The sequence below is a fragment of the Rana temporaria genome, chromosome 11 (assembly GCF_905171775.1).
Source record: "Rana temporaria chromosome 11, aRanTem1.1, whole genome shotgun sequence".
In the NCBI taxonomy this organism is placed as follows: Eukaryota; Metazoa; Chordata; class Amphibia; order Anura; family Ranidae; genus Rana; species Rana temporaria.
Genome location: NC_053499.1, coordinates 24,690,597 through 24,717,447, shown reverse-complemented (window position 1 = coordinate 24,717,447; position 26,851 = coordinate 24,690,597). Strand labels below are relative to the sequence as shown.

The following is a 26,851-nucleotide window of genomic DNA, read 5'->3' as shown; positions in this document are numbered from 1 at the left end:
TACTGCTTTCTTATCTCCACTTTTTTTTTTCTGCCTAGACCCACATCCATCACATAATAATATTTTAATTTAACAGCAGTTCTCATGAGAAATCGGGTATAATAATACCAGTGACGTCATCAAGTAACTGGCAGTTTCTTATCTATACTTGAATGACTGACTGGAAGAGGGTCTCTGCGGAAGTGCCTCATCATTTCTTCCACTGGATCAGGGACTATGTCTCATGATTCTAGATGAGTTTCCTGTTTATGGATGGTGTAGTATGAGAATTTTGCAGGTGGAGACTTGTGTTTTATTTTTAAATACTGCACTGGGGCATTGACCGGTCCCATTTAAGGTGGTCTCCTACCACTACTATCCATCTCCTACCACTAGGACCCGTCTCCTACCACTAGGACCCGTCTCCTACCACTAGAACCTGTCTCCTACCACTAGAACCCGTCTCCTTCCACTAGGACCCGTCTCCTTCCACTAGGACCCGTCTCCTTCCACTAGAACCCGTCTCCTTCCACTAGGACCCGTCTCCTTCCACTAGGACCCGTCTCCTACCACTAGGATCCGTCTCCTACCACTAGGACCCGTCTCCTTCCCCCTAGTTCCCGTCTCCTTCCACTAGGACCCGTCTCCTTCCACTAGGACCCGTCTCCTTCCACTAGGACCCGTCTCCTTCCACTAGGACCCGTCTCCTTCCACTAGGACCCGTCTCCTTCCACTAGGGCCCGTCTCCTTCCACTAGGACCCGTCTCCTTCCACTAGGACCCGTCTCCTTCCACTAGGACCCGTCTCCTTCCACTAGGACCCGTCTCCTTCCACTAGGACCCGTCTCCTTCCACTAGAACCCGTCTCCTTCCACTAGGACCCGTCTCCTTCCACTAGGACCCGTCTCCTACCACTAGGATCCGTCTCCTACCACTAGGACCCGTCTCCTTCCCCCTAGTTCCCGTCTCCTTCCACTAGGACCCGTCTCCTTCCACTAGGACCCGTCTCCTTCCACTAGGACCCGTCTCCTTCCACTAGGACCCGTCTCCTTCCACTAGGACCCGTCTCCTTCCACTAGGACCCGTCTCCTTCCACTAGGACCCGTCTCCTTCCACTAGGACCCGTCTCCTTCCACTAGGACCCGTCTCCTTCCACTAGGACCCGTCTCCTTCCACTAGGGCCCGTCTCCTTCCACTAGGACCCGTCTCCTTCCACTAGGACCCGTCTCCTTCCACTAGGGCCCGTCTCCTTCCACTAGGACCCGTCTCCTTCCACTAGGACCCGTCTCCTTCCACTAGGACCCGTCTCCTTCCACTAGGACCCGTCTCCTTCCACTAGGACCCGTCTCCTTCCACTAGAACCCGTCTCCTTCCACTAGGACCCGTCTCCTTCCACTAGGACCCGTCTCCTTCCACTAGGACCCGTCTCCTTCCACTAGGACCCGTCTCCTACCACTAGGATCCGTCTCCTTCCACTAGGACCCGTCTCCTTCCACTAGAACCCGTCTCCTTCCACTAGGACCCGTCTCCTTCCACTAGGACCCGTCTCCTTCCACTAGGACCCGTCTCCTTCCACTAGAACCCGTCTCCTTCCACTAGGACCCGTCTCCTTCCACTAGGACCCGTCTCCTTCCACTAGGACCCGTCTCCTTCCACTAGGACCCGTCTCCTTCCACTAGGACCCGTCTCCTACCACTAGGATCCGTCTCCTTCCACTAGGACCCGTCTCCTTCCACTAGGACCCGTCTCCTTCCACTAGAACCCGTCTCCTTCCACTAGAACCCGTCTCCTTCCACTAGGATCCGTCTCCTACCACTAGGACCCGTCTCCTTCCACTAGGACCCGTCTCCCTCCACTAGGACCCGTCTCCCTCCACTAGGACCCGTCTCCCTCCACTAGGACCCGTCTCCCTCCACTAGGACCCGTCTCCCTCCACTAGGACCCGTCTCCTACAATTAGAATGATCCCCATAAGATTATATCAATCTCCTAAGACTTGAATCATCCATCTCGTATGTGTTTTTATAGCTCTTGTCTATGAGAAAACAGCAGGAAGTTTCTATTTTTTTTTTTTTTCTCATATCTAGTTCCAGTCTCTATGGAAACTGTGCGGTTTCCAGCTCTTCTGTAAAATGTATAAAACAGCCTCAGATAGCTGGTAACTGTGAAAGGTAAAAGTCCTTGGACAATCATAAATGAAGGTGCTTCAAGGCTTGCATTATCAGCTGAGGTTTGACTAATTTGCCTCCTCTGTACACACGCAAGCCCCGGGCCATGTGCCAGCGCTTTCAAAGGTGTCTCTGTACTTGTACTATAGAGTGTATGTCAGATTGCAGGTCCTGGATTCTATCCTCTGTCATAATGAGAGAAAGTGATCTTTTTATTTATTGCCTGAACCCATGATGTCATAAAGTATTCCTGGATCTTGCAAAATAGTTTTTATTTCCCCTGAGATGCCTTAGCGTGTTTTTTTATTTTTTTTGTGACTTTAGAGAATTTTGTTTTTTGCTTTCATTAGTAATTTTTTCAAGTGCTTTAAATTGCAGAAACACTATGAATCATAAACTAATGCCATTTTCCTTTTTTTTTTTTTAACTCCAGCTTTTTTAAACACTTTGGGGCAGATCCACAAAAGAATTACGCCGGCGTATCTATTGATACGCCGGCATAATTTAAAATTTCCTGCGTCGTATCTTTGTTTTGTATCCACAAAACAAGATACGACGGCATCTCGGGTCGATCCGACAGGCGTACGCCTTAGTACGCCGTCGGATCTAAAATGCAATTTTTCGGCGGCCGCTAGGTGGCGTTTCCGTCGAATTCCGTGTCGAGTATGCAAATTAGCTAGTTACGGCGATCCACAAACGTATGTCCGGCCGGCGCATTTTTTTTACGTCGTTTACGTTCGGCTTTTTCCGGCGTATAGTTAGTTAAAGCTGCTATATGGTGGCGTACTCCATGTTAAGTATGGCCGTCGTTCCCGCGTATAAATTTGAAATTTTTACGTCGTTTGCGTAAGTCGTTCGTGAATAGGGATTTGCGTAGAATGACGTCACCGTCGGAAGCATTGGCTTGTTCCGGGTTAATTTCGAGCATGCGCACTGGGATACCCCCACGGACGGCGCATGCGCAGTTAAAAAAAGATGTCGTTTACGTCGGGGTCACGACGTATTTACATAAAACACGCCCCCATCACAGAGATTTGAATGCCGCGCCATTACGCCGCCAAAGATACACTACGCGGCCGTAACTTACAGCGCAAATTCTTTGAGGATTCGAAAAAAAAAAGGTAAGTTACGGCGGCGTAGTGTATCTTGGATACGCCTGGCGTAATAATGCGCCGTTGTACGTGGATCTACCACTTTCTGTCTATATGCACTCATCCCAGCATGGGCTACACATCATTGCCCAGCCTCCTCCTAGTGACAATATTGGACTATGACAGCGCTATGTAGGTCAGCATGGCTTATTGTAGTCTTCATCAGGGAGCATGTGACAGGCTGACAATGTAGGATAACAACTGGGAGACAATGACAGAGCGTTGTCTCCCCATAATAGGGAGTATCTGAGCAAGGACCTTCATGACAAGGTTACCACCAGGTATCATTTTAATTAAAGGTGGCGATTTAAAAACCGCTTTTGAAACTGCATTTATTTGTTTGGTTGGGCTTCTATATTCTTCAAAGGCGATGCTTGTCCCAGAAACTTCTGAAGAAAGCAGTATTTCTTTGACAGGCTTTATAATGGCCTAGGAGCAATAGAAGTAACTTCTGTGTAGCTTTTCAGCATATGAAGTTATTTCTCCAGAACTAGTAAGATATGCAGCATGTGAATTGGTGGCATGTCTGCCTCCATTAAAGACACAGCTGTCAAATACAAGGCCTGCAGGGCCGAATCCGGCCCTCCAGGCCACTTCATGTGTCCTGCGCACCTTTCCTGCAGCTGCAGGAGAGCTCCAGCCCTCCTTTGGTCCTCCTCCTGACCCTTACGTTCTGCTTTCAAGCAATGCATCCAGCTTCTTCCCAGCAGCAGCATAAGGAAAGGGGGGTGCACTGTGATGTAAGGGAGAGTGGGGGACTCAACTTCTGATGGTGGGGTGGCTCTTGACCTCTAATATATGGGGAGAGGATGCGCTGGACATCTAATCTTACAGATACAACCGGCCCTTTTGAGGACAATCATAATGCTGATGCGGCCCACGATGAAATTGAGTTTGACACCCCTGATCAAAGGGTTCTGAAATTGGTGTTTGGAGTTGTACATTCAAATGGAGTGTGTTCTCACATGTGCTCTGCTAAGTGACACATCGTGAAACAATCCAAAATGCTTTATCTTTGAGTGCATTGGTTTGTCAGTTCCATTCAACACAATGGAATTATTTTCTTTCAAGAGGCATGGCAGCATGCATTACTGCATATGTTTGTTTATGATGTGGGCAAACCCTCCAACTGATCTCCTCCAAAATTTGTATTTATCGTAAAAATAAATGGGAGCTTAACCGCTTCCAGACCGCCGCATGTACATATACGTCGGCAGAATGGCACGTACAGGCACATTGGCGTACCTGTACGTCCCTGCCTAGACGTGGGTCGGGGGTCCGATCGGGACCCCCCCCGCTACATGCGGCGGTCGGATTCCCGCGGGGAGCGATCCGGGACGACGGCGCGGCTTTTCGTTTATAGCCGCTCTGTCGCGATCGCTCCCCGGAGCTGAAGAACGGGGAGAGCCGTATGTAAACACGGCTTCCCCGTGCTTCACTGTGGCGGCGCATCGATCGAGTGATCCCTTTTATAGGGAGACTCGATCGATGACGTCAGTCCTACAGCCACACCCCCCTACAGTTGTAAACACACACTAGGTGAACTCTAACTCCTACAGCGCCCCCTGTGGTTAACTCCCAAACTGCAACTGTCATTTTCACAAAAAACAATGCAATTTAAATGCATTTTTTAATGTGAAAATAACAATAGTCCCAAAAATGTGTCAAAATTGTCCGAAGTGTCCGCCATAATGTCGCAGTCACGAAAAAAAAACGCTGATCGCCGCCATTGGTAGTAAAAAAAATAAAATTAATAAAAATGCAATAAAACTATCCCCTATTTTGTAAACGCTATAAATTTTGCGCAAACCAATTGATAAACACTTATTGCGATTTTTTTTTTTTTTTTTTTTTTTTTTTTTTTACCAAGAATAGGTAGAAGAATACGTATCGGCCTAAACTGAGGAAAAATTTTGTTTTTATATATGTTTTTGGGGGATATTTATTATAGCAAAAAGTAAAAAATATTGCATTTTTTTCAAAATTGTCGCTCTATTTTTGTTTATAGCGCAAAAAATAAAAACCGCAAAGGTGATCAAATACCACCAAAAGAAAGCCCTATTTATGGGGAAAAAAGGACGCCAATTTTGTTTGAGAGCCACGTCGCACGACTGCGCAATTGTCTGTTAAAGCGACGCAGTGCCGAATTGTAAAAAAACCCTTGGGTCATTTAGCAGCATATTGGTCCGGTCCTTAAGTGGTTAAAGCCCAACTCTCCACTTTCCATCGTTGAGCTCTGTGTCGTCCTCCATTCAGAGCTGCTGTTTCTCTCTTGGATTGAATGTTGCTGTCCTTTAACCTGTTTCCAGTGGGCCCATGGTGCCCCTGGGGGTGCATCAGCATGCTGCCCTAAGTTTACAATGTGATGATGCAGAAAACAGGACTTCCAGGCAAAACCAAACCATCCTTGTTAAAATAAACTGCTTCCTCCACCTTTCTAACACCTATGCTGACTAAAGCCTGGCACACACTAATGGTTTCTTTTGTGTTCAACCCAGCAGGTTGACGGGAGGGGGGGGGGACTGCCAGCGTCTGTCGGAGCCGCTGTACCAACGGTCCAATGTTAGTACAGTGATCTCCCCCACTGAGCTGTTGTGTTCCGACAGGAGGATGGCCCCATAGCCAAACAGGAGGATGGCCCCTTAGCCAAAACACTCCAGGCAGCGCTACCAGCCATTGGCTGAGAGTGCTGATCGTAGGCTGCTGGTTTTCCAGCATGCTCATCTGACAGAAGCCAGACAAATGGCCGGCTTCTGTCCAACTGGCTGACTTGCACACGGGCCGAATGTTGCCCGGTTTTTATTGAACCGGACCGTGTCTCCTGACATTTCGTCCATGTGTACTAGGCATAACCTGTGCAGGAAAGATACTTCCCTGGTTTTAGGTTACTCCTGGTCCGGTGATGTGATCTGGCTCCTGCATAGCCTGGGAAGGTGGGTAGGAAAGGAGAAAAAGTCATTTGGCGGTAAAGGGTGAAAAAAAAGCAGGTTTAGCCCTGGTTCACACTGGGTACGATTTGGAACGATTTGAGATGCGATTTGACATGTCAAATCGCATCTCAAATCGGCGGCAATTGTCGGCAATGGCACTGTCCTAATCAGTGCAACGCCGCATCTGCGATTTCAAAAAGTAGTTCCTGTACTACTTTTTGCGATTTCGGGCCGCGATTTACATTAAATTGCGGCCAAAATCGCGGCGAAATCGCGGTAAAATCGCGCATTTTACCGCGATTTTGAATTCGCAGCAGTGTGAACCTAGGCTAAGACCTTTTTCTTATTTTAAGGGGTCTAATATTCTGGTGAGTTCTTTTCACAAGGGTAGAATGTTTAGTGGCACTGATAAAAAAAGCACAAGAGGTGGATTATTGTGTTTTTTTTTTCACCAGTGAATGGTTTGCTCAGAGGAGTTTTTTTATATGGGCTATAATTGAGTCGCATATTGCTTTATGGACACTTTTTTTTTATTTTTTTGCATTATTTTGAATTGTCTTTATAAGCACAGATTTGTGCACATTGGCCCGGATTCAGGTAGATTTGCCCCTTATTTACGGAGGCGCAGGGCAGCGTTTTTGCCCTGCGCCCCCGCAAATTTACTGCGCTACCCGCGATTCACGATGTAAACTTGCCCTGCGTAAGGGCGCCTAATGTAAATGATCCCGTAGGGGGCGGGAATCATTTAAATTAGGCGCACTGCCGAGCGTAGAGCGCATGCTCCGTCGGGAAACTTTCCCAACGTGCATTGCGGCAAATGACATTGCAAGGACGTCATTTGCTTCAAAGTGAACGTGAATGGCGTCCAGCACCATTCACGAATCACTTACGCAAATTACGTAAAATTCGAACGTCGCAACGCGGGAACGACGGGTATACTTTAGCATTGGCTGCCCCTGCTATTAGAAGGGGCAGCATTACGCTAAACGCGCCGTACGGAAACGACGTAAATTGCGTACGCAGGGCTCGCGCAACATTGTGAATCGGTTTTAGTATGCAATTTGCATACTATACGCTGACCACAATGGGAACGCCCCCTAGCGGTCATCGCAAGAATGCAGCCTAGATATGCGTGGCATAAGAGCCTTATGCCACACAGATTTTAGGCTGCAGTCGGCGTTACGATGTTCCTGAATCGGGAGCATTCGTAACGCCGGGGCAAGTAAGCAATTGCGCTGTGTAACCTATGGTTACACAGGCACAATTGCTACTTGAATCTGGGCCATTGTTTATAAATTGTTGTACGTTTTATCTCGTTTTGTATATGTTGTGTGATTGGTATATCCAGTAAAACCTTGGTTTGAGAGCATTTTGCAAGATACATTTTGACTTGTACAAGACTGATATACAAGCGGTGTCTTGATTATACAAGTAGCATCACGTCACAACTGAGTATAAAAGAGAAGAGAGGCATCTCTTAGACCTCTTTCACACTAAGGAGTTTTTCAGGCGGTATATCGCCTGAAAAACTCCTGCCCTGCAGTCTCGGTGTGAAAGCCCAAGTGCTTTCACACTGAGGCGATGCGCTGGCGGGACCGCTCTAAAAGTCCTGCCAGCAGCATCCTTTTGGAGCGGTGTGTTTACCTCTTTTTTCCCCATTGAAAATGATGGGACACCGTGGCTATTCCGCCGGCAATGCACCTCCGCAAAGGGGCAGTATTATCCCTTTGGCCGCTAGCGGGTGTTATAATCGCACTGCTAGCAGCCGAATACCACGGTAATTCCAACCATATAACGCAGCTAAAAATAGCGGCACTATACTGCCACCGCACCTCCCGCCCCGGTGTGAAAGGGGCCTTAGTGTAGCAATATGTTTAAATTTAATGAATGTACAATAATTGGCAACTCAAATGGTTGATGATTAAGAGGCACATCCAAGTATGCAGGGATCCAGAGTAAAGCTGTCCACATAGATCAACCTTCTCACCGCCATCATCCCTTCCATGCTGCGCTTCAATCGCTCTACTGCAGAGTAGTCTTCCTGGTCACGATTGCAGACTGACAGCAGTGGGCGGTGCTAAATGTTGTAACTTCATTAAATGTAATTGCTACACTTAGAGGCGCCTCTCTTCTCTTTTATACACTATACTTCCTGGTGGATTTTGGTGTGTGTGTGTGTGTGTTGTTTTTTTTTTTTTTGCTTTCTTAAACAGGTTAGTCCGAATAGGTATTAGGAGAAGGGAGGGAGCATTTTTAAGATTAGTTGGCTTTATCCAGAAATTCTTCTTTAATAAGGGGTAATTGATGCTTTCTGCAGTATTGCGAACCTCCTACTTCTGGACAAGACGGTAGGAGGAAAGAAGATGACCCCTGCGTGTTATGTGACCTGCAGGAAGATATTTGAGAAAGAAAACTGTGCAAAATAAATGGTCAGGATTTACATTGTGTGTGTGTGTATTATGTGTGTGTGTGTGGTAAGGGAGGAATGTGTCTCATGGGGCAAGGGGGGTTTAGGCTAAAATTGGCTGCATTCACACCTGAACGCGGCGTATTTTACCGCGATTTGCCACGACAAATTGCGGCGTTTTGCCACGACAAAACGTGGCGTTTTAAAGCCTAACATACGCCGGAGGGGTAATTAACATTGTCGGCTATGCCGAAAGCCGCCTGAAAAAAGGGTCTGGGACTTGTTTTGAGCTTTAGGCGTACGGCGTGGAGATGTGAACCATCTCCATAGCTGACAATGTTACATCACCCCTCCAGCGTATTTCAGGCTGCATTAGCGTCGCGCTACAGGCGACAAAACGCCTAGGTGTGAATGGAGCCTAACAAATAAGCTCTGGTTCACGCTGGTGCGTTTTGACATGCGATTTGACATGTCAAATCGCCGGCATTTTCTGGCAATGGCGCGGTCCTAATTGGTGCGACGCGGCATCTGCGGCGCTAAACTGATTTAAAAAAGTAGTTGCTGAACTGCTTTTTGCGATTTCTGCACGCAATTTACAGAAACTGCACAGATGTCTCTGTAATCGCGGCCGAAATCGGGACTGAAAGGCGGGAGTGAAATCGTGCGAGTTCAGCTGAACTTGCATGGCTTCATTCCCACAGCCCAGTGTGAACTTGGGCTCAAGCTGCTTTCATAATGGTGCGGTGCACCGCACCGTGGAAGCCTCGCAGTGTACCCGCGGGTTTGGTGCAGCTTGGTTACCCTTTCCCAGAGAGTTCTATTATGTCCGGTGGTTTTGATGCACTTTTCTGAAAGCGCACCAAAACTCCTGCATGCTGAATCTTTGGTGCGCTTTCAGAAGGTACACCACAGGACGTAATAGAACTCTATGAGAAAGCGCAGCTAACCCGCTCCAAACCTGCAGGTACACTGCACTGCATGGTGCGGTCATACTGCACCAAATCGGCCTAATAATTGGTAATTTTACATTTCCCGGTCAGAATTTCTTGAGCAGACGCTACCTTATTTTATATTTGTTTTGGCTGCTCTAGCTTATTCAGTTGTGGTGCAGCTTCCCAAGCAATTTTTTTAAATCTTTCTTTCTTTTTTTTTTTTTTGTTACAGTAGACATGATGAACTCCGATGCCCTTGTGGACCTAAGTGATGATTTGGAAAAAGATGAAACCACCCATTCCCTGGAGCAGTTGAAACTGGCATCTGTAGATGATCAGAACTGGCCCTCCGATGATGTTCAGGACTTCCCCAAGTCAGGTATGCATGCAGTGTGCTTGTTCCAGGTCTGTGATTGAGAAAACAGAAATGATCAGGCAAGTAGAATTTTCAAAAAGGAAGTGTTTCTATTATAGGTCATGGTGACAATGGACTAAGGGAATAAGGGCTCATGTACACATAATCTACAGTGCCTTAAAGTATTCATACCCCTTGAAATTTTCCACATTTTGTCATGTTACAATCAAAAATGCCAATGTATTTTGTTGAGAAATTATGTGATAGGCCAACACAAAGTGGCACATAATTGTGAGGTGGAAGGAGAAATGATACCGTAAATTGTTTTCAATTTTTTGCACAAATATGTGAAAAGTGTGGTGTGTATTTGTATTCAGCCCCCCTGAGTCAATACTTTTTATAGAACCCCCTTTCACTGCAATTGCAGCTGCAAGTCTTTTTGGGGATGTCTCTACCAGCTTTGCACATCTAGAGAGGGACATTTCTGCCCGTTCTTCTTTGCAAAATATCTCAAGCTCTGTCAGATTGGATGGAGAGCGTCTGTGAACAGCAATTTTCAAGTCTAAAAACAGATTCTCAATGTGATTTAGGTCTGGACTGTGACTGGGCCATTCTAATGCATGAATATGCTTTGATCTAAACCATTCCATTGTAGCTCTGACTGTGTGTTTAGGTTCATTGTCCTGTTGGAAGGTGAGCCTCCGCCCCAGTCTCGGCTCTTTCGAAGACTCGAACAGGTTTTCTTTTAAGATTTTTCTGTATTTGGCTCCATCCATCTTCCCATCAAATCTGACCAGCTTCCCTGTCCCTGCTGAGAAAAAACATCCCAACAACATGATGCTGCCACCACCATGTATCACGGTGGGAATGGTGTGTTCAGGGTGATGTGCAGTGTATTCGCTTTTCACCACACATAGCTTTTTTGCTTTTAGGCCAAAAAGTAAAAATTTTGGTCTCCTCTGACCAGAGCACCTTCTTCCACATGTTTGCTGTGTCCCCCATATGTCTTGTCTCAAAAAGTGCAAACAGGACTTCTTATGGCTTTCTTTCAACAATGGCTTTCTTCCTGCCACGCTTCCATAAAGGGCAGATTTGTGGAGAGCACGACTAATAGTATCTACATACAGTATCTACATACAGTTCCCGGTCAGTGTCTGAAAATGTTGAAGACGGTCAGCATTAGAGCTGCACGATTAATCGCGGAGAGAATCGCGATCTCGATTCTCACCGCGGGATGACCCGCGATTCTTTTGTGTTACCGCCGGGTCCACATAACCAGCGTGGAACGCAAATGGTGCCGATATCGGAACCAACGTCAGCAGCCTGCGCCACTGGATGGATGCCTGGGCTTCTCTCACAGTTCTGTACAACTGTAGTGTGTATCCATGCACCACCCAGTGGTTGCCGGCAGTACTGCTTCTGATGTATTAATCTTTATCACAGTTCTGTACAACTGTGTGTATCCATGCGCCACCCAATGGTTGCTGGCGGTACTGCTTCTGATGTATAAAAAAGAGGTATAAAAAAGAGACCAGTGATATGTCTATAATGTTAAAGACCATATAACTCCTATGAAAAAAGCAGAATCAAAGTTTGATTCTGCTTTTTTCATAGGAGTTATATGGTCTTTAACATTATAGACATATCACTGGTCTCTTTTTTTTTTATATATATATATATTCTTTTTTTCAGATGAATCGCAGGTTTATTTATTTATTTATTTATTTGGGGGGGGGGGGGGTTTCTGGCATTCAGTTTTTGAGAATCGTGATCTTTAGTCTAAGCAAAAGAATCGTAATTCTCATTTTCACCAGAATCGTGCAGCTCTAGTTAGCATGACAGCCAGGCAACTAGAATCTGAAGAACAAGAAGACGGCGATGAACTTCATAAGGTGTGTTCCCGGGCTGTTCTCCTGATCCTGGCTTTACTACTAAGTGACTCGCAGGCCTCGTGCAGGAGGGGAGTTTGTCTTTTGCGCTGGCTGCTTGCTTTGAACAATGCAATATCTTGTTAAGTAGCAGAGCAAATAGCCTGTGCAATTATAATAGAACAATGAAGCCATGGCAGCTCTTGTCCTCCACAGGTTCTGTGTAATGTACTAACTGCAGGAATTCATAGCTCTGAACACTGTGTCACGTTTTCGGTTGCGTCTTCTGTAATACTTGCACGTTCTTGGTCTTCCAGTTTTTCTGAGATACACATGTAGTCACATGTTTTGCATCCTATAATGAAGTGGTTCTTGGCGTAATCCTGGTCATAGTGGCTGCATATGAAGAATGTGATGTTTGACTACAGAGATCTTCTGTGCCGAAAGAGATTCACTTTCTCAAGCATATTCTAGATTTATACATTACGTTGTTCTGGCAGTCCGGTGGATTGGTACAAAAAAAGCAGCAACAAAATGCTATACTTCTGCACTCAGTAGTGTACTTGGAAGATGTGGTTAATTGTGGTCATTATCAATATTTTATGTTATTCATATGCCATTTGGAAGAATTTTGTTCCATTTACATCTTCAGCATTAGTGGGAGGTGATGAAGGTGGCGCTAATGTCTGAGGAAAGTGATGTAATTACCGTATATACTCGAGTATAAGACGTGTTTTTCAGCAATTTTTTTGTGCTGAAAATGCCCCCCTTTGCTTATACTCGAGTCACCTTTTTGCACCTATTCTCCTGGACTTTGGGGTCCTGGTACCCACCGGCTGTAGGTCCCCTGGACCCCAAACTTACCACACATGTTGCCCCACTCTTCCTCTACAAGTGTGCAAAGTTTGTTGGCCAGGGAGCACCGATTTTTTTTTAAAGTCGGGCACCCCTTCCATAGACTTTCATGTTAAACAGTAATTTCTCCGGTGACGGTGGTAGGTCCCCTGGACCCAGAACTTGGCACACATGTAGCCCCATTTCTCCTCTACAATTGTGCAAAGTTTGTTGTCTGGGAGCACCAATTTTTCAAAGCCGAGCACCCCTTCCATAGACTCCCATGTTAAACGTCATTCTAGTCATGGACACAGTGGGGCATGGACACAGTGATGGACACCCTAGGCTTATACTCGAGTGAATATGTTTTTCCATTTTTTTGTGGCAAAATTAGGTGCCTCGGCTTATATTCGGGTCGGCTTGTACTCGAGTATATACGGTATTCCCCTTGCAGGAGGGGTTTAAAAAAATATACAAAATATTTTACATTTTCAATTCATTTGATTTTTCACAATGTATGAATAGTTGAATCATCTAATCATTTTTAAATTTTTCTCTTATGCAGACTCAAAGACATCCCCTGATCCCATCATCCACCTTCGCTGGGATGATCCTTATTATGACATTGCCAGACATCAAATTGTGGAAGTGGCAGGTAAGCCTCTCTTTACAGTTTTTACCATGACCTTCTCTAGTCACGTCGTTGGATGTGGTTTGTATTAACTGTGAATATAAAGTCTTGCTTTGGTGAATTGCTCTCAACATTCATTCATCTTTATAGATCTCCATTATGACAACTGCTGCACTTGACAAAATGGTCAGGTTGCCTACGGTAGCCATTATATCTAATATACGGTAAAGAAATGCAGGTGGCATTTTTACAGAGTTCATCTATTTTCTAAAAAGTTATTTTTGCATAGTTGTACAGTTCTGTATTCCTGTCATTGGAGAAGGGTGTGCGTGCCTTGGTGACCACACAGGCTACACTGGGATATAGGAATTTTTATGGCGGTTTCCCTTTTATAGCCTTTCTAAACTTGACACCGACAACCTGTAATTGTATTGAGGCAGATAAAGTAGCTGCAACTCTCAGGCTTTTGGTGCCTTATGGCAAAGTAATTTTAACATTTTAAGAAGAGGATCAAATATTATCTTGTACTGAGGAGCTGAACTATGGAAGCAGTGCCCAAAAAGATAGTCAGAGGGCAAAGGACAAGTCACGTATTTTGCCTGTGGTGTCTCTGCAGCTGATTCCTCCCCCATTACTGACTTACCATGTCTTGTTCTGCACATCTCACACTGCAGATGTATACTGTAGGTATGAGTAGCTATCCTCGCATACTAAGAAGTCCTCTGGAGGAATTTAAGAGCATCCGTAAAATGTTTAGGGTATAGCTTGGGCACAAATCAACATTCCTAAGCGTTCCCTTTTAACATGGCAGATTTTCACTTTTTGGTCCACTCTAAATCCCTGTACACACGGCCCAGAATTTCGTCAGGGAAAAAAATATTGTTTTTCCTGACGAGATTCTTGGCAAGATTCTCTTGCCAGGCCGAGTGTACACACAGGCCATTCAAAAGAACCGCCGTTCTTTTGAATGGCACGAACGCGGTGACGTAATCGACTACGACGTCGCATTCAAAGCCATCGCCGCCATCTTGCTTCACCCTACCTATGCCTTGGAAGCTACCGCGCATGTGTCAGTCATTTCCAGCATGCACAGGTTTCCATGGAGAGGCAAGTATACACACGCTTGGGTTTCTCGGCAGGAAAACACTGCCGGGAATCTCACGACGAGAAAATAGAGAACCGTTCTCTATTTTTCCCGTCTAGATTCTGGGCAGTTTTCTTGACACGGTTTACTCAGCAAGAAAGCTCTGCCAGCAGTTTTCTTTCTGGTTCTTGCCGAGAAAACCGTGCATGTGTATGAGGCTTTAGTCTGCCGAATTGTAATGATGGAAGCCTAATTGTTTGGGATCTTTTATGAACTCAGCCTTTACTGCATACTTGTACATTAAAGCAAACTTACCTGTTTAACATGCTTTCCTGCAGTCCCATGTTCCTCCACTGCCATCTTCCCCCTGACTTGTCACATCTGAAGTCTTCTGTCTTCAACCATTGGGTGACCACTGTAGACATAACTCTCACCCATGCATATCAGACTTGCATTGACTCTGCAACTGCCTCTAACTTTCAGAATCTGTAAGATGCTGAGATTGTATACTGAACTACACATGCACAGCACTCTGCATACAATTTGATTTAAAAACAATTGATAGCGGGAAGAAAATTAGGTTTTAGTGTAGAATATTCACAGGGGGAGATTTACTAAAACTATAGCACTCAGAATCTGGTGCAACTATGGAAGCCAATCGGCTTCTAAATTCAACTTGTTCAATTAGGCTTTGGCAATAAAACCTGGAAACTGATTGGTTTCTATACAGAGCGGCACCAGATTTTGCGCTCTCCAGTTTTACTAAATAACCCCCACAGAGTCTTCTCTCTGCTGTATAACTCTACCTGCTACCAATTTTTATTGGATAACTTCAGTCCTACTTTTAAGTAATGTTGTTCAGCTGTTTTCACTTAATGTGCTACTTTTCTTTCTACTATAAATAAATAAAGCCCTTTTGAGCCCAGGTTCACACTGGGCTGCGGGAGCTGAACTTGCACTATTTCACTCACGCCTGTCAGTCGCGATTTCGGCCACGATTAGAGAGACATCTGTGCAGTTTCTGAAATCGCAAAAAGTAGTGCAGAAAAAACTGGTGTGGCATTGCACCGATTAGGACAGTGCCATTGCTGGCAATTGTCAAAATCGCACCAGTGTGAACCAGTGCTGAATTCCAGAAAGTTGCAGTTTTAAAATTGTTACATCACTTGGTGCTTGTTTACGTTGAGCAGTTTGGCTCACTATACTCTGCCCACTTAGGCTCCATTCACACCTAGGCGTTTTGTCGCCTGTAGCAAGACGCTATTGCAGCCTGAAATACGCTGGAGGGGTGATTTAACATTGTCGGCTATGGAGATGGTTCACATCTCCATGCCGAACGCCGAAACGCCTGAAGCTCAAAACAAGTCCTTGACCCTTTTTTTTTCAGGCGGCTTCGGCGTTCGGCCATAGCCGACTATGTGTAAATCGCCCCTCCAGCGAAAACCGCGGTAAAAAACGCTGCGTTTTGTCGCGGCAAAACGCTGCAATTTGTCGCGGCAAATCACGGTAAAATACGCAGCGTTCAGGTGTGTGAATGCAGCCTTATTTAAGCATCTGAAGCACTTGCTAAAAATGTCCAGCATATGCCAATTTGTTTTCATGCCTTTGTGCACAAATTCCCGTATGAGAAGTGTCTGATCGCAGCTGCAGACCTCCTTAAGAGTCTGCATTTATATTCTGTGTTTAAGGTTATGCATGCGCTTCCACTTGCAATTTTGCATGGAGAACAGTCATGACTCTGCTTGCTCACTTTTTGCATGGAACTTAAACAAATGATGAATCTAGGTGTTCAGTAAACAAGTATTATACAGCAGGAACTAACATGTTGGTTGAATATACCATTGGAATTTCTTGCTTCCAGCAGACCATCAGATAGACCATCGCTGAGCTCACTTATTACCCGGGTTGTAGATTTTGCCTGGTGAACAAGATAAGACATTTTACACATACTTTGCATAGCATGTTATGTTTATTCAGTTCTGCTTCAGACAAGCTTGAGTTTTCCAAAGGCTGCTTCTTGTGTTTATTTATGAGCTGGGCGGCAATACGAATCCTCCATCTCTAAGCAAAAAAATTATTATATATACATACATATACAGTAAAACCTTGGATTGCCAGCATAATTCGTTAAGGCTTCCAATCCAAAACCCTCTTATATCGAAGCAAATTTTCCCATAAGAAATATTCGAAACTCAAATGATTCGTTCCACAACCATTTATTCATAAGTCCTTTAGTTTATAGTCCATATACAAATATTATGGCAATGTGATTAAATAAATTGAAGCCTCCACAAGGGGATTAGAAGCAAAATCCAGCAGGAGCTACAGAGTATAAAAGAGAAGAGGGGCACCTCCAAGTATAGCAATATGGTTACATTTAATGAAGGTCCACGGTTTAGAGCCTGCATCAAATCAGATGGATGGCTATTGAGGAAAATATTTAAAATAAAGTTTCTCCAGTCATCTTCCAGGACAGCACACCTAAGTAGGCCTGTCGTCCTGGAAGACTTCCTAGAAAACCCATTACCGTTAAGTGTGACTGGTACTTTTCTCCAGTCGTCTTCCAGGACGGCAGGCCTACTTGGGTGTGCCGCCCTGGAAGACTTCCTAGAAATCCCGATACACTCTGTGCCGGTGCCTCTTTTACTTGCCTAAATTTGAGGTTATTCCAGTCCGGAGCTTTCTCTTTTCTTTCATACACAGGAAGCTGGGTCCTTCAGGTGTCCACATTTTTATGCGGGTTGTGACGTGGACACTTTCTATTGGCTTATTAGCAGCAGGGTTCTCTCAGGATCCAGAAATCGAAGTAAGATGATGACATCACTGTGATGGGACAGGCCGAAGAAGCCAGATATGTATCGCTGGCCTTCCATTCCTCACTTTCAGAAACCACGCTGGCAAGGAACACGACCAGTGCTAGACTCCATTTACAGAAACTTTTATTTTAAATATTTTCCTCAATAGCCAACCATCTGATTTGATGCAGGCTCTGATTGCAATAGTTGAAAAGGATAGGTAGAGGGCGCTAGACCACACAGTGATAAATCAATAAATCGCTTATAATCGTGATCATACATATAATAACAATAAAATAATACAAAATGATTATATTAATATGGAATAGTGTCTCTGTGTCATAGATGGCCTCTATGGCATCAAGTCCCAATGTCAAATAAATAATAAGTAATTGAATCTTCTTAGTTGCTGTGATCTTGCTTAAGTGAAAATAAAGTGCCACCACCACACTTGAATCTTCTTACACCCAAAATGTGCTGATAAAAATGGATGCGCTTACCAGAACAAGTTGACTACTTTAGTGAAAAAGATAGTCAAAAGAGCTTAGACAGGATTGTGCCTGCACACATGTTGACAGGAACATGGATGTATAACCTCATTCCCAGGTGTTCCAAACAAGGATATGTGAAAAAAAACAATAGAAAAGCCAATAGCGTAATATTGCTTTAATAAAAAAAAATTATAACATAGGAAAAGCCAAATGGCCTCTTGCTGTATAAGTGCCTACCCTGGGGCTGCAGACGTTTCACCACCAATGTGCGGTACGAATTTTGGGTAACGGGGATCGCCGCCACCACTGTAGCACAACCACGCGTTCCCAGCTGCTAGCTCCACATGTCGGGGAGCACGTCACGTGATCAGGTACCGCCTCTGACGTACGTTTCGTTAATTGAACGTCTTCAACATGTCAACATGTGTGCAGGCACAATCCTGTCTAAGCTCTTTTGACTATCTTTTTCACTAAAGTAGTCAACTTGTTCTGGTAAGCGCATCCATTTTTATCAGCACATTTTGGGTGTAAGAAGATTCAAGTGTGGTGGTGGCACTTTTATTTTCACTTAAGCAAGATCACAGCAAATAAGAAGATTCAATTTCTTATTATTTATTTGATATTGGGACTTGATGCCATAGAGGCCATCTATGACACAGAGACACTATTCAATATTAATATAATCATTTTGTATTTTTTTTATTTTATTGTTATTATATGTATGATCACGATTATAAGCGATTTATTGAGTTATCACTGTGTGGTCTAGCGCCCTCTACCTATCCTTTTCAACTATTGCAATCAGTATTGTATATGAGGAGCTGCTTTTTGTAGTTTTTATTTTAAAATTTTGTATTTATTTGTTTGGCGCTGAATTACACTTTTTTCATTGATGCAGGCTCTGTTTGGCCAAAGATCTCCCCTCTGGGTCATTCAAGAACCAGTCAAAATTTGCTCGATGCATGGCCAAATTTAGATAGTATGACAGGGTCAGCAACACCCCCCCCCCCCCTCCTGGAGGCATTGACTGTGTGGGCTGCCGGAAAATTGGCTTCCCGACTTACTTTTATATCAAATAAAAAGGCGGAGCCAATGAAAGATATATGGGGAACCGTAGAATACCTGCAAGCTTACTATTAAAAGAGGAACTGCTTGAATATCTCTGAAGGACCCCCAGTATACCACTGATTGAGAGCCTGCCCTGACATGCTTTTCATGAAGTAATTTGATTGAGAATTCCTTCATGGAACATTCAATGCTCAGTGACTTAATTATGCAGTTGCTTCATCTTGTGTGTTTTTTTTTTTCTATATTTATGTGATCTTCTGCTGAATGCTCCCCTGGGCACATAAACATGTCTTTGGAAAGTTGTAGTCTCCCGCAGAGACAGTGGAAAGATGTTGTTGTTGTTTTTAGTTTTAATTTAAAATGCTACTCCAGGAAACAGCATTGTCTCTGGATGGGACTGAGGACTCGTCGTCATCCTCCCTGAGATCTACAGCTGTTCTCCCTGGTAAAGATCAGAGCTGTTTAATAATTTATTTTTGTGCTTCTAGTTCAGGTTTACTGCACACAAATGTCCCATAGACTTAAATAGGATGTACCCCTAGTTCAAGTCTATACCGTTTGGAGGGGGTGGGGGGGGGGTGTAATGGAGTTGATGCTACAGCTGAATGCATTGAGGGAACTAGGGAGAGGGTGGGGGCTGGGGTTAATCAATTTGAGGATTCGCTGTTGTGCAACAAAAATGGCTACTCTCCTCTTTGTTGCAGCTAAGCTAAACAGTCCATTGCCAACGCATAGAAGAAGCTGAGGTTAAACATCTGCTTCAGAGATGCAAGCCAAAGCCTTGGATAAGTGTGACAAATTCTCCGCCACCTGGAGCATCTGGAGGCATTACGCCATATCTGATAAATGAAAGCATAGAATTGCGTTGATAAGAACCCCCTGAGAGCCTAACCACAATAACTTAGTAACCCTGTTCGTGCCCCCCCATTTGAAACCCCCCTTGATCGGAGCTCGCTCTCTCCCCACCCCTCCCCTCTCTATCCCCACCGCCCCTCTCTCCCCTTCCCTTACCTATATACTTTTATTTTTTTTTCTTCTTCCTTCTTTTTTTACCATCTTCCTCTCTCTTATCTACACTTTCACCAACGTAATCTCATTTTTGAAAGTATTCTAGTTCTCTACCTGTGAACACAGGTGCTACTCAATGCTATTCCAATTATTATTAATGTACGGGATACTAGCTTTCACATACTTCCCTATAAATGTGTTGATGACAAAGCTTATATTAAAAGGTAAACAATGCTTAAGTAGGTTCCACCAGCCCATAAGACGCAGTATGCTCCCACTGTGGTGTCTGGGCTGACGGGAACTGCGCATGGAACGCTACAAGAACCATACACTGAATCACATGGCATTGAATTGTTCTCCAAGTATTCATTTATAATATTTAGAATACATTAACAACTATACAATCCGAGCTTGTTACACCAGAGTGCCCACTGGCTCACACTTGGTCACATTTTTGTTTATTTTGTGTTGCTAAGACAAAAAAACCCTATTGAATCTAAAATTGTCCATGCCCGTGCAACGGGAAACAAGTTTACTATCCATATGTGATGCTTTAAAAGCCTTTACAGGTTACCACTTTAGATTTACACAGGAGGTCTGGTGCTAGAATTACTGCCCATGAGCTAACGTTCAGGACGATACCTCACACGTGTGGGACGATCGCTGTTTGCATGCGTGCCAGGGTGACGTATGCGTTCGCCCTTGCCTGGGAGGATGGGGGCACTTTTTTTTATTTATTTGTATTGCTGTCACAACGAATGCAAACATTCTTTTGACAGCAATAGGCATGTGACACGTACGCTTTATGGAGAAATCCCTCCTCCCTCCGCCCTTTTTTTAAAAGCATTGAAAACGCCAAGCTCTGTGTTTCTGAATGCTTTCTGATCAAATCTGATTCCGGTGTTCTGACGATATGTGCCTGCTGTCAAAGTGCATTCACTGAACGGAACGCCAAGGGCACTCCAGCTGGAGTGACGTCACCATAGTGCATGCGCACATCATAAGAGCCTTCTTTCAACGGGAGATATCATTTCTGGCACAATTTAATACTATGCAAACAGCAGAGGGACACCATATTTGTCATATTTTACCTCGCTGTTGTGCCGCGGGTTTACAGTGAGGCGCAATCTGACATGTACGATGGCCCTCCGCTCTTTGCATAAATTTCAATTGTGCCTGTGAAATGGTATATCCCATAAAAAAAAAACTCCTATGATGTGCGCTTGTGCTATTGTGACGTCACTCCAGCTGATCAGCAAATCAGCTGGAGTGCACTTCCGTTCTGCGCATGCGTGAGCACTTTTCGACGGAGGGCACAAATCGATAAAACACTGGCTCTGCATGGCTGTCCGGCCAGCTGGTCGACGCATTGGCTGGTCGCTCGGGTCTTCCGGCAAAATGGGATCCCGAGATGGCTGCAGCCAGTGGGGGGTGTGTCCTCCCCCTGCTGCTTGTAATATAAATTGAGCAGCTTGTAAGCCACTCTGAATGCTAATACAAGAGAGCCGATCGCCGGCTCTAAACAATACCGGGGTGATGCCTGCAGGCATAATTCCGATACAGATGCCACCCCCCTCAATAATGCCTTGCTTGCCTCGCCGTAGATACGCCCCTGCCCAACACTAGAGGCAATTTATTCTTACAAAGCATTACACCTTTGCACACTGGTACTGAGTAGTAATCCAATGTTTCTCTTCTTCCTTACTCTGCTAATGTAACCCCAGTGCTGATGCTCTCCATCCTCCCGGGCAGTGAAGGGGCAAACGATGAAGCTGTGCAGGCTGAAGTCCTCCTTGTTAACCAATGACATCACTGGTTCTTAGCATGGCCTATGGTGCCAAGGGTTGTAATGATGCACCTGTGGCTTTGTGTAACAAAAAGATGGGCAATTTGGGGGACTTTTTTAGACATTTTTGTCTTAGCACCCCTAAAGAATCCAGAAGGCACCCTGGTTGAAATAGGTTGGTGTAGAATACAGCTACTATCTGAAATCATGGCCAGGCCAAGGGGTAGGAAAAAGAGGTGGTCATCTTAAGTGCTTCAGCATATGGGGTGGGGATCCAAAAAGTGACTTCAAAATTTTGTTTGGATTTCAGATTGGATGGAATTTCCCAAACAAAAACAACATTGGTTGTTAGAAATGTGTTTTGTTTAAGAAATAATTCCATCCTGTCTCTTCAATTTATGACTATTTAACCCTATTGACTATTTGAAACATTTCATTTCAGAACTTTGATTTGATTTTTCTAATGAAATTCTACAGCTTTAGTCAGAGCACTGCAAAAATATGTTTGAAATATAAAAAATATTTCTCTTTTGTAAATATAACAGACCATTGCCTTCTGCATAGGGCCTCTGGAATTTCTGTCTTTGGCTCTGACCAGTGTTAGGCCCCTTTCACACCAACGGACTGATCGGGTCCTTCTGTCCGTTTTTATTTTTTATTTTTTTCAGGCAGGACCGATCAGACCACCCCACCCGTTCTCTATGGCCATGTGTCCACTGAGGCCCGCAGGCATCTGATCCAGTCCGCTAAAAACAGACAGATGAAGATCCGTTCCCCATCTGTCCAGTGGATTGGATCGGCATTGCGGAGCGGTCACGGAACTGTTATCTGTATGTTCAGTGGCGATCAGTGGAGAGATCCCCCGTTTAGCAGGTGATCCGCTTGACCGATTCTGCTCCGTCTGAAAGGGGTCTTAGGCTGGCCATAGATGGATTGTTTTTTATGATCAGCCAGCAGGCCGATTTAAAAAAAAAGGTCAAATGGGTTCCCCCACCCACTTAAACGAAGTGGATGGAGTATTCCTCCATGCTTTGCTATTGTATTCGGACGATGGGGACTCATCCTCTGTCATAATACATTGATCAGGGCTGCAGCTGATCAAAAGAAAATTTTCCAACATTCCCATTCGAGAAAAGCTGATCATTAGATCAACTTCTCTTGAGCTGAAATGGTCATAGATGGATTAAAAATTGGCCATTCCTTGCTGAACTGGATGATTGTCGATCCATCTATGGCTCGCTTTACACTGGGTGATGTCATCAGAGTGGTAAATGTCTAAAAACAGCCAGGTGTCTCAACGGGGTGGTGGGGCCAAACATCTTGTGTAAACTTGGGGAGGGGGCGAGCACGACACTCCACACCAGGGAGAAAGGCTCGCATTACTGTGTGGAGTTACAGACAGAAGAACAGGAAGTGAGGATTTCGCAAAAGAAATAGACATTTAAAAGCAAAATGGAAGGAGGAGGTAAGTGAAGGAGGACTGCACTAAGGTAAAGGAAGCTATTTAGGGGAAAAATAATTGTACCTTTACAACCCCTTTAAATAAGGTGCTTGTTCAGGCCTTTCCTCTTATAGCACTCTGTCCCTGTCACCCAGTTGTGTGTTGTCACATGAGCTTCCATTAGAGACAACATGTGACTGTTTCAGTACAAATTACACATGCATGGTCCAGTGTAATCACTATTATAAAACCCGCCTTGAGATATTAAGTGCAGCCATTGCAGAAGCGAGTGCATGGTGATTGGGAACTGGCTGCAACAAGACTGCAGGAGATCAACACCACAAAGAGTTAAAACTGATATTTTGGTTATAAAAAAGGCAATTGGTTAGGATACACATTTTTGTGGTAAGTTATATGTCATTTGTTTAGGGCGCTTACACATATGCTCATCAGACATTCCAGCATACATACATTACCAAAGTATTGGGACACCTGCCTTTACACGCACGTGAACTTTAATGGCATCCTAGTCTTGGTCCTCGAAGTTCAATATTGAGTTGGCCCACCCTTTGCAGCTATAACAGCTTCAACTCTTCTGGGAAGGCAGTCCACAAGGTTTAGGAGTGTGTCTATGGGAATGTTTGACCTTTCTTCCTGAAGCGCATTTGTGAGGTCAGGCGTTGATGTTGGGTGGGGAAGGCCTGGCTCGCAGTCTCCGCTCTAATTCATCCCAAAAGTGTTCTATTGGGTTGAGATCAGGCCAGTCAAGTTCCTCCACCCCAAGCTCGTTCATCCATGTCTTTATGGACCTTGCTTTGTGAACTGGTGTGCAGTCATGTTGGAACAGAAAGGGACCGTCCCCAAACTGTTCCCACAAACTTGGGAACATGAAATTGTCCAAAATGTATTGGTATGCTGGAGCCTTAAGAGTTCCTTTCACTGGAACTAAGGGGCCAAGCCCAACCCCTGAAAAATAACCCCACACCATAATCCCCCCGCCCCCCCAACCATGATTTGGACCAGTGCACAAAGCAAGGTCCATGAAGATATGAATGAGCGAGTAACAGTAATAAGTGTGTACATTTTGTTCATTATTTATTACAGGTACTTGTATAGCGCCATCAATTTACGCAGTGCTTTACATATATATTGTACATTCACGTCCTGCCCACAAGGAGCTTGCTTTTAAAGATCCCTAACTCGCATTCATACATATACATACTAGGGACAAACAGGATCTAATTAACCTACCAGCATTTCTTTGGAGTGTGGGAGGAAACCAGAGTACCCAGAGGAAATCCCACACAGGCACAGGGAGAACATGCAAACTCCATGCAGGCAGTGCAATGGTTGGGATTCAAACCAACAACCATAGTGCTTCCTAGCGGAAGTGCTCATCGCTAAGCCACTGTGCTGTCCTCCAAAAATGACAGTGTGGTCGTTCCCCAGCCTCTTCATATACCCCATGCCAATGTTTATGAAGAATGGAATTGATAATTCAGCTGGGATATCATAAGTGATCATTTATTTTTTTTGTAGAGTTTATTTTTTTACTCAAAATAATAGTGGTATTTGAGAATGCTCAGCAGGTAGTGTCGCGGTTCGGATGCATATTGAAAACAATGGTCGGCATTTACATCCTTTAAAAAGACAGCCATTTGCCTAAAAATTGAAATTTTTTGGCATTAGTGTGCAAGAGGCCTTATGGTTTACATCTACTTGACTTTCCCTATCTGCTTGGTGGCTCTGTTACCTGCTCTTGGTACCTACCTGGCTGCCATACTCTATAAATACTTTTGATTGCTGTTGTGTTATTGAATAGGAATAGTTTGCGTGAACTGCTGTTCCCTGTAGCCAAGTGGTGTTCTGGATAGATTTGCTTTAAGTATGGTCTGTTCTGTCCTCATAGGACTTTGTTATCTAAATCCCCCTCCGAGTTTTTTTTACGCCGTCATTATTGTCCATGTGATCTGTCAAAGGTCCTTTGGCAAAGACCTCCTGCCCAATGCCTGGGCATTACTCATGTGACTGACGTTCTAAGGAAGATAACTGATTGGAGGAGTGAGGTGAGATGTCAGATGTTTCCATAATAATTTCAAGGCTGGTATAGTGATTTGAACCCACGTTGCATTAAATCACTAAATTCTTATGTCTAGTGCTGCATGGCATGTCATCACCTTTTTAAAAGCGCTGGAAATTACTAATGAAAAACATTTGGTTTCATATTGCGAAAGACAAACCATCTAGGCTGCCATAACATTCCTCCACCCCAATATAAATTGTCTATTAAAACTGACTCCGATTTGTGTAGCTTGGCACCAAGAAGAGTCGGGTGCAATGTGTTTTTATGCTAAGCAGTCAGGGTTTTATGCCTCTGTGTTCCCTTTAATAGATGCCTGGTTCCTATTCTCAGGGGATGGCTGATAAGAGTTGCTTTCTCACAGCCTGTGGCTGCAATGAGTCTGCAGATAGGACTTCAGCCTTCCCTATAAGGAGAATCCTAGTTCTTATAAAATCCATTGCTCAATTATAAAGCATGAGCTTCACTGACAGAATGAGTTTCACTCAAAGCTACTTCTACTTGGCTGTCTGAAATGGAGAACAACAACATAAGGGACCTCGGCTGTGGCTGGGGACTGGCAGGGTTGGCATTTGGTGGCTTACTGGATTATATTGTAGTAACGACCACGGTCTTATCAGAGCTTGTGCAAGAATCCACATTTTCAGTCTTCTGTTATTCATTAGAACAGTGTAGTTGTAGGCTTATTTGTGAAAGATTAAAGTGGTTGTAAACCTCGGACATAAAATATGAACAAAGCATATCTCTATTGTGTTCTTGTCTCAATTAAAGCGGGAGTTCACCCATTTCTGTTTTTTTTCCTCTTTTCCCCTTAGATGGATGCTCGTTTTGTCTAGGGGAATCGGCTATTTGTTTTAAAATATGAGCAGTACTTACCCGTTTTCGAGATGCATCCTCTCCGTCGCTTCCGGGTATGGGCTGCGGGAGCGGGCGTTCCTTCTTGATTGAGATTGTCTTCCGAGAGGCTTCCGACGGTCGCATCCATCGCGTCACTAGTAGCCGAAAGAAGCCGAACGTCGGTGCGGCTCTATACTGCGCCTGCGCACCGACGTTCGGCTTCTTTCGGAAAATCGTGACGCGATGGATGCGACCGTCGGAAGCCTCTCGGAAGACTGTCAATTAAGAAGGAACGCCCAGTCCCGCAGCCCATACCCGGAAGCGACGGAGAGGATGCATCTCGTAAACGGTAAGTACGGATCATATTTTAAAACAAATAGCCGATTCCCCTAGACAAAACGAGCATGAAGCTAAGGGGAAAATGTGTTCTCTATGGGTGAACCTCCGCTTTAAAGAGGTTGTAAAGGTTTAATTTTTTTTTTTTTTTTTTTTTTTAAATAACAAACATACCATACTTGCCTCCACTTTGCAGTTTGTTTTTGCACAGAGTGGGCCTGATCCTTGTCTTCTGGGGTCCCTCTAAGGCTGTCTCGGCTCTTTCCCGCAAGGGCTCAACACCAAGTTCCCTATATGGACCTCTTATATATTTGTACATGTTGATCATATCCCCCCTTATTCTCCTTCTCAAGAGTGAATAAATTCAGTTCCTCTAATCTTCCCTCATAGCTGAGCTCCTCCATGACTATCAGTTTGGTTGCCCTTCTCTGCACTTTCTCCAGTTCCCCAATATCCTTTTTGAGAACTGGATCCCAAAACTGAACTGCATATTCCAGATGAGGTCTTACTAATGATTTGTACAGGGGCAAAATTATATCTTTCTCCATATCGCTCTTAAAGTGGAGTTCCACCCATAAATATAACATTACATCAGTAGTTTTAAAAAAATGTCATTAGTCCTTTAAGAAATTTTTTTTTTTTTTTAGATGCCTTCAAAGTGTTGTTGCTAGG

General features: G+C 44.5%; 1 protein-coding gene across 1 annotated transcript in view; it reads left to right on the top strand.

Annotated features, from left to right (window-relative positions):
• Positions 1-26,851, top strand: part of ARHGAP1 (Rho GTPase activating protein 1) — an 85,395-nt gene that overhangs the window by 16,223 nt on the left and 42,321 nt on the right. Inside the window, exons 2-3 of the mRNA XM_040328206.1 lie at positions 9,798-9,944; positions 13,188-13,277. Coding sequence (XP_040184140.1) covers positions 9,803-9,944; positions 13,188-13,277 — 232 coding nt within the window. The 5' untranslated portion in view covers positions 9,798-9,802. The remainder of the gene's footprint in view (positions 1-9,797; positions 9,945-13,187; positions 13,278-26,851) is intronic.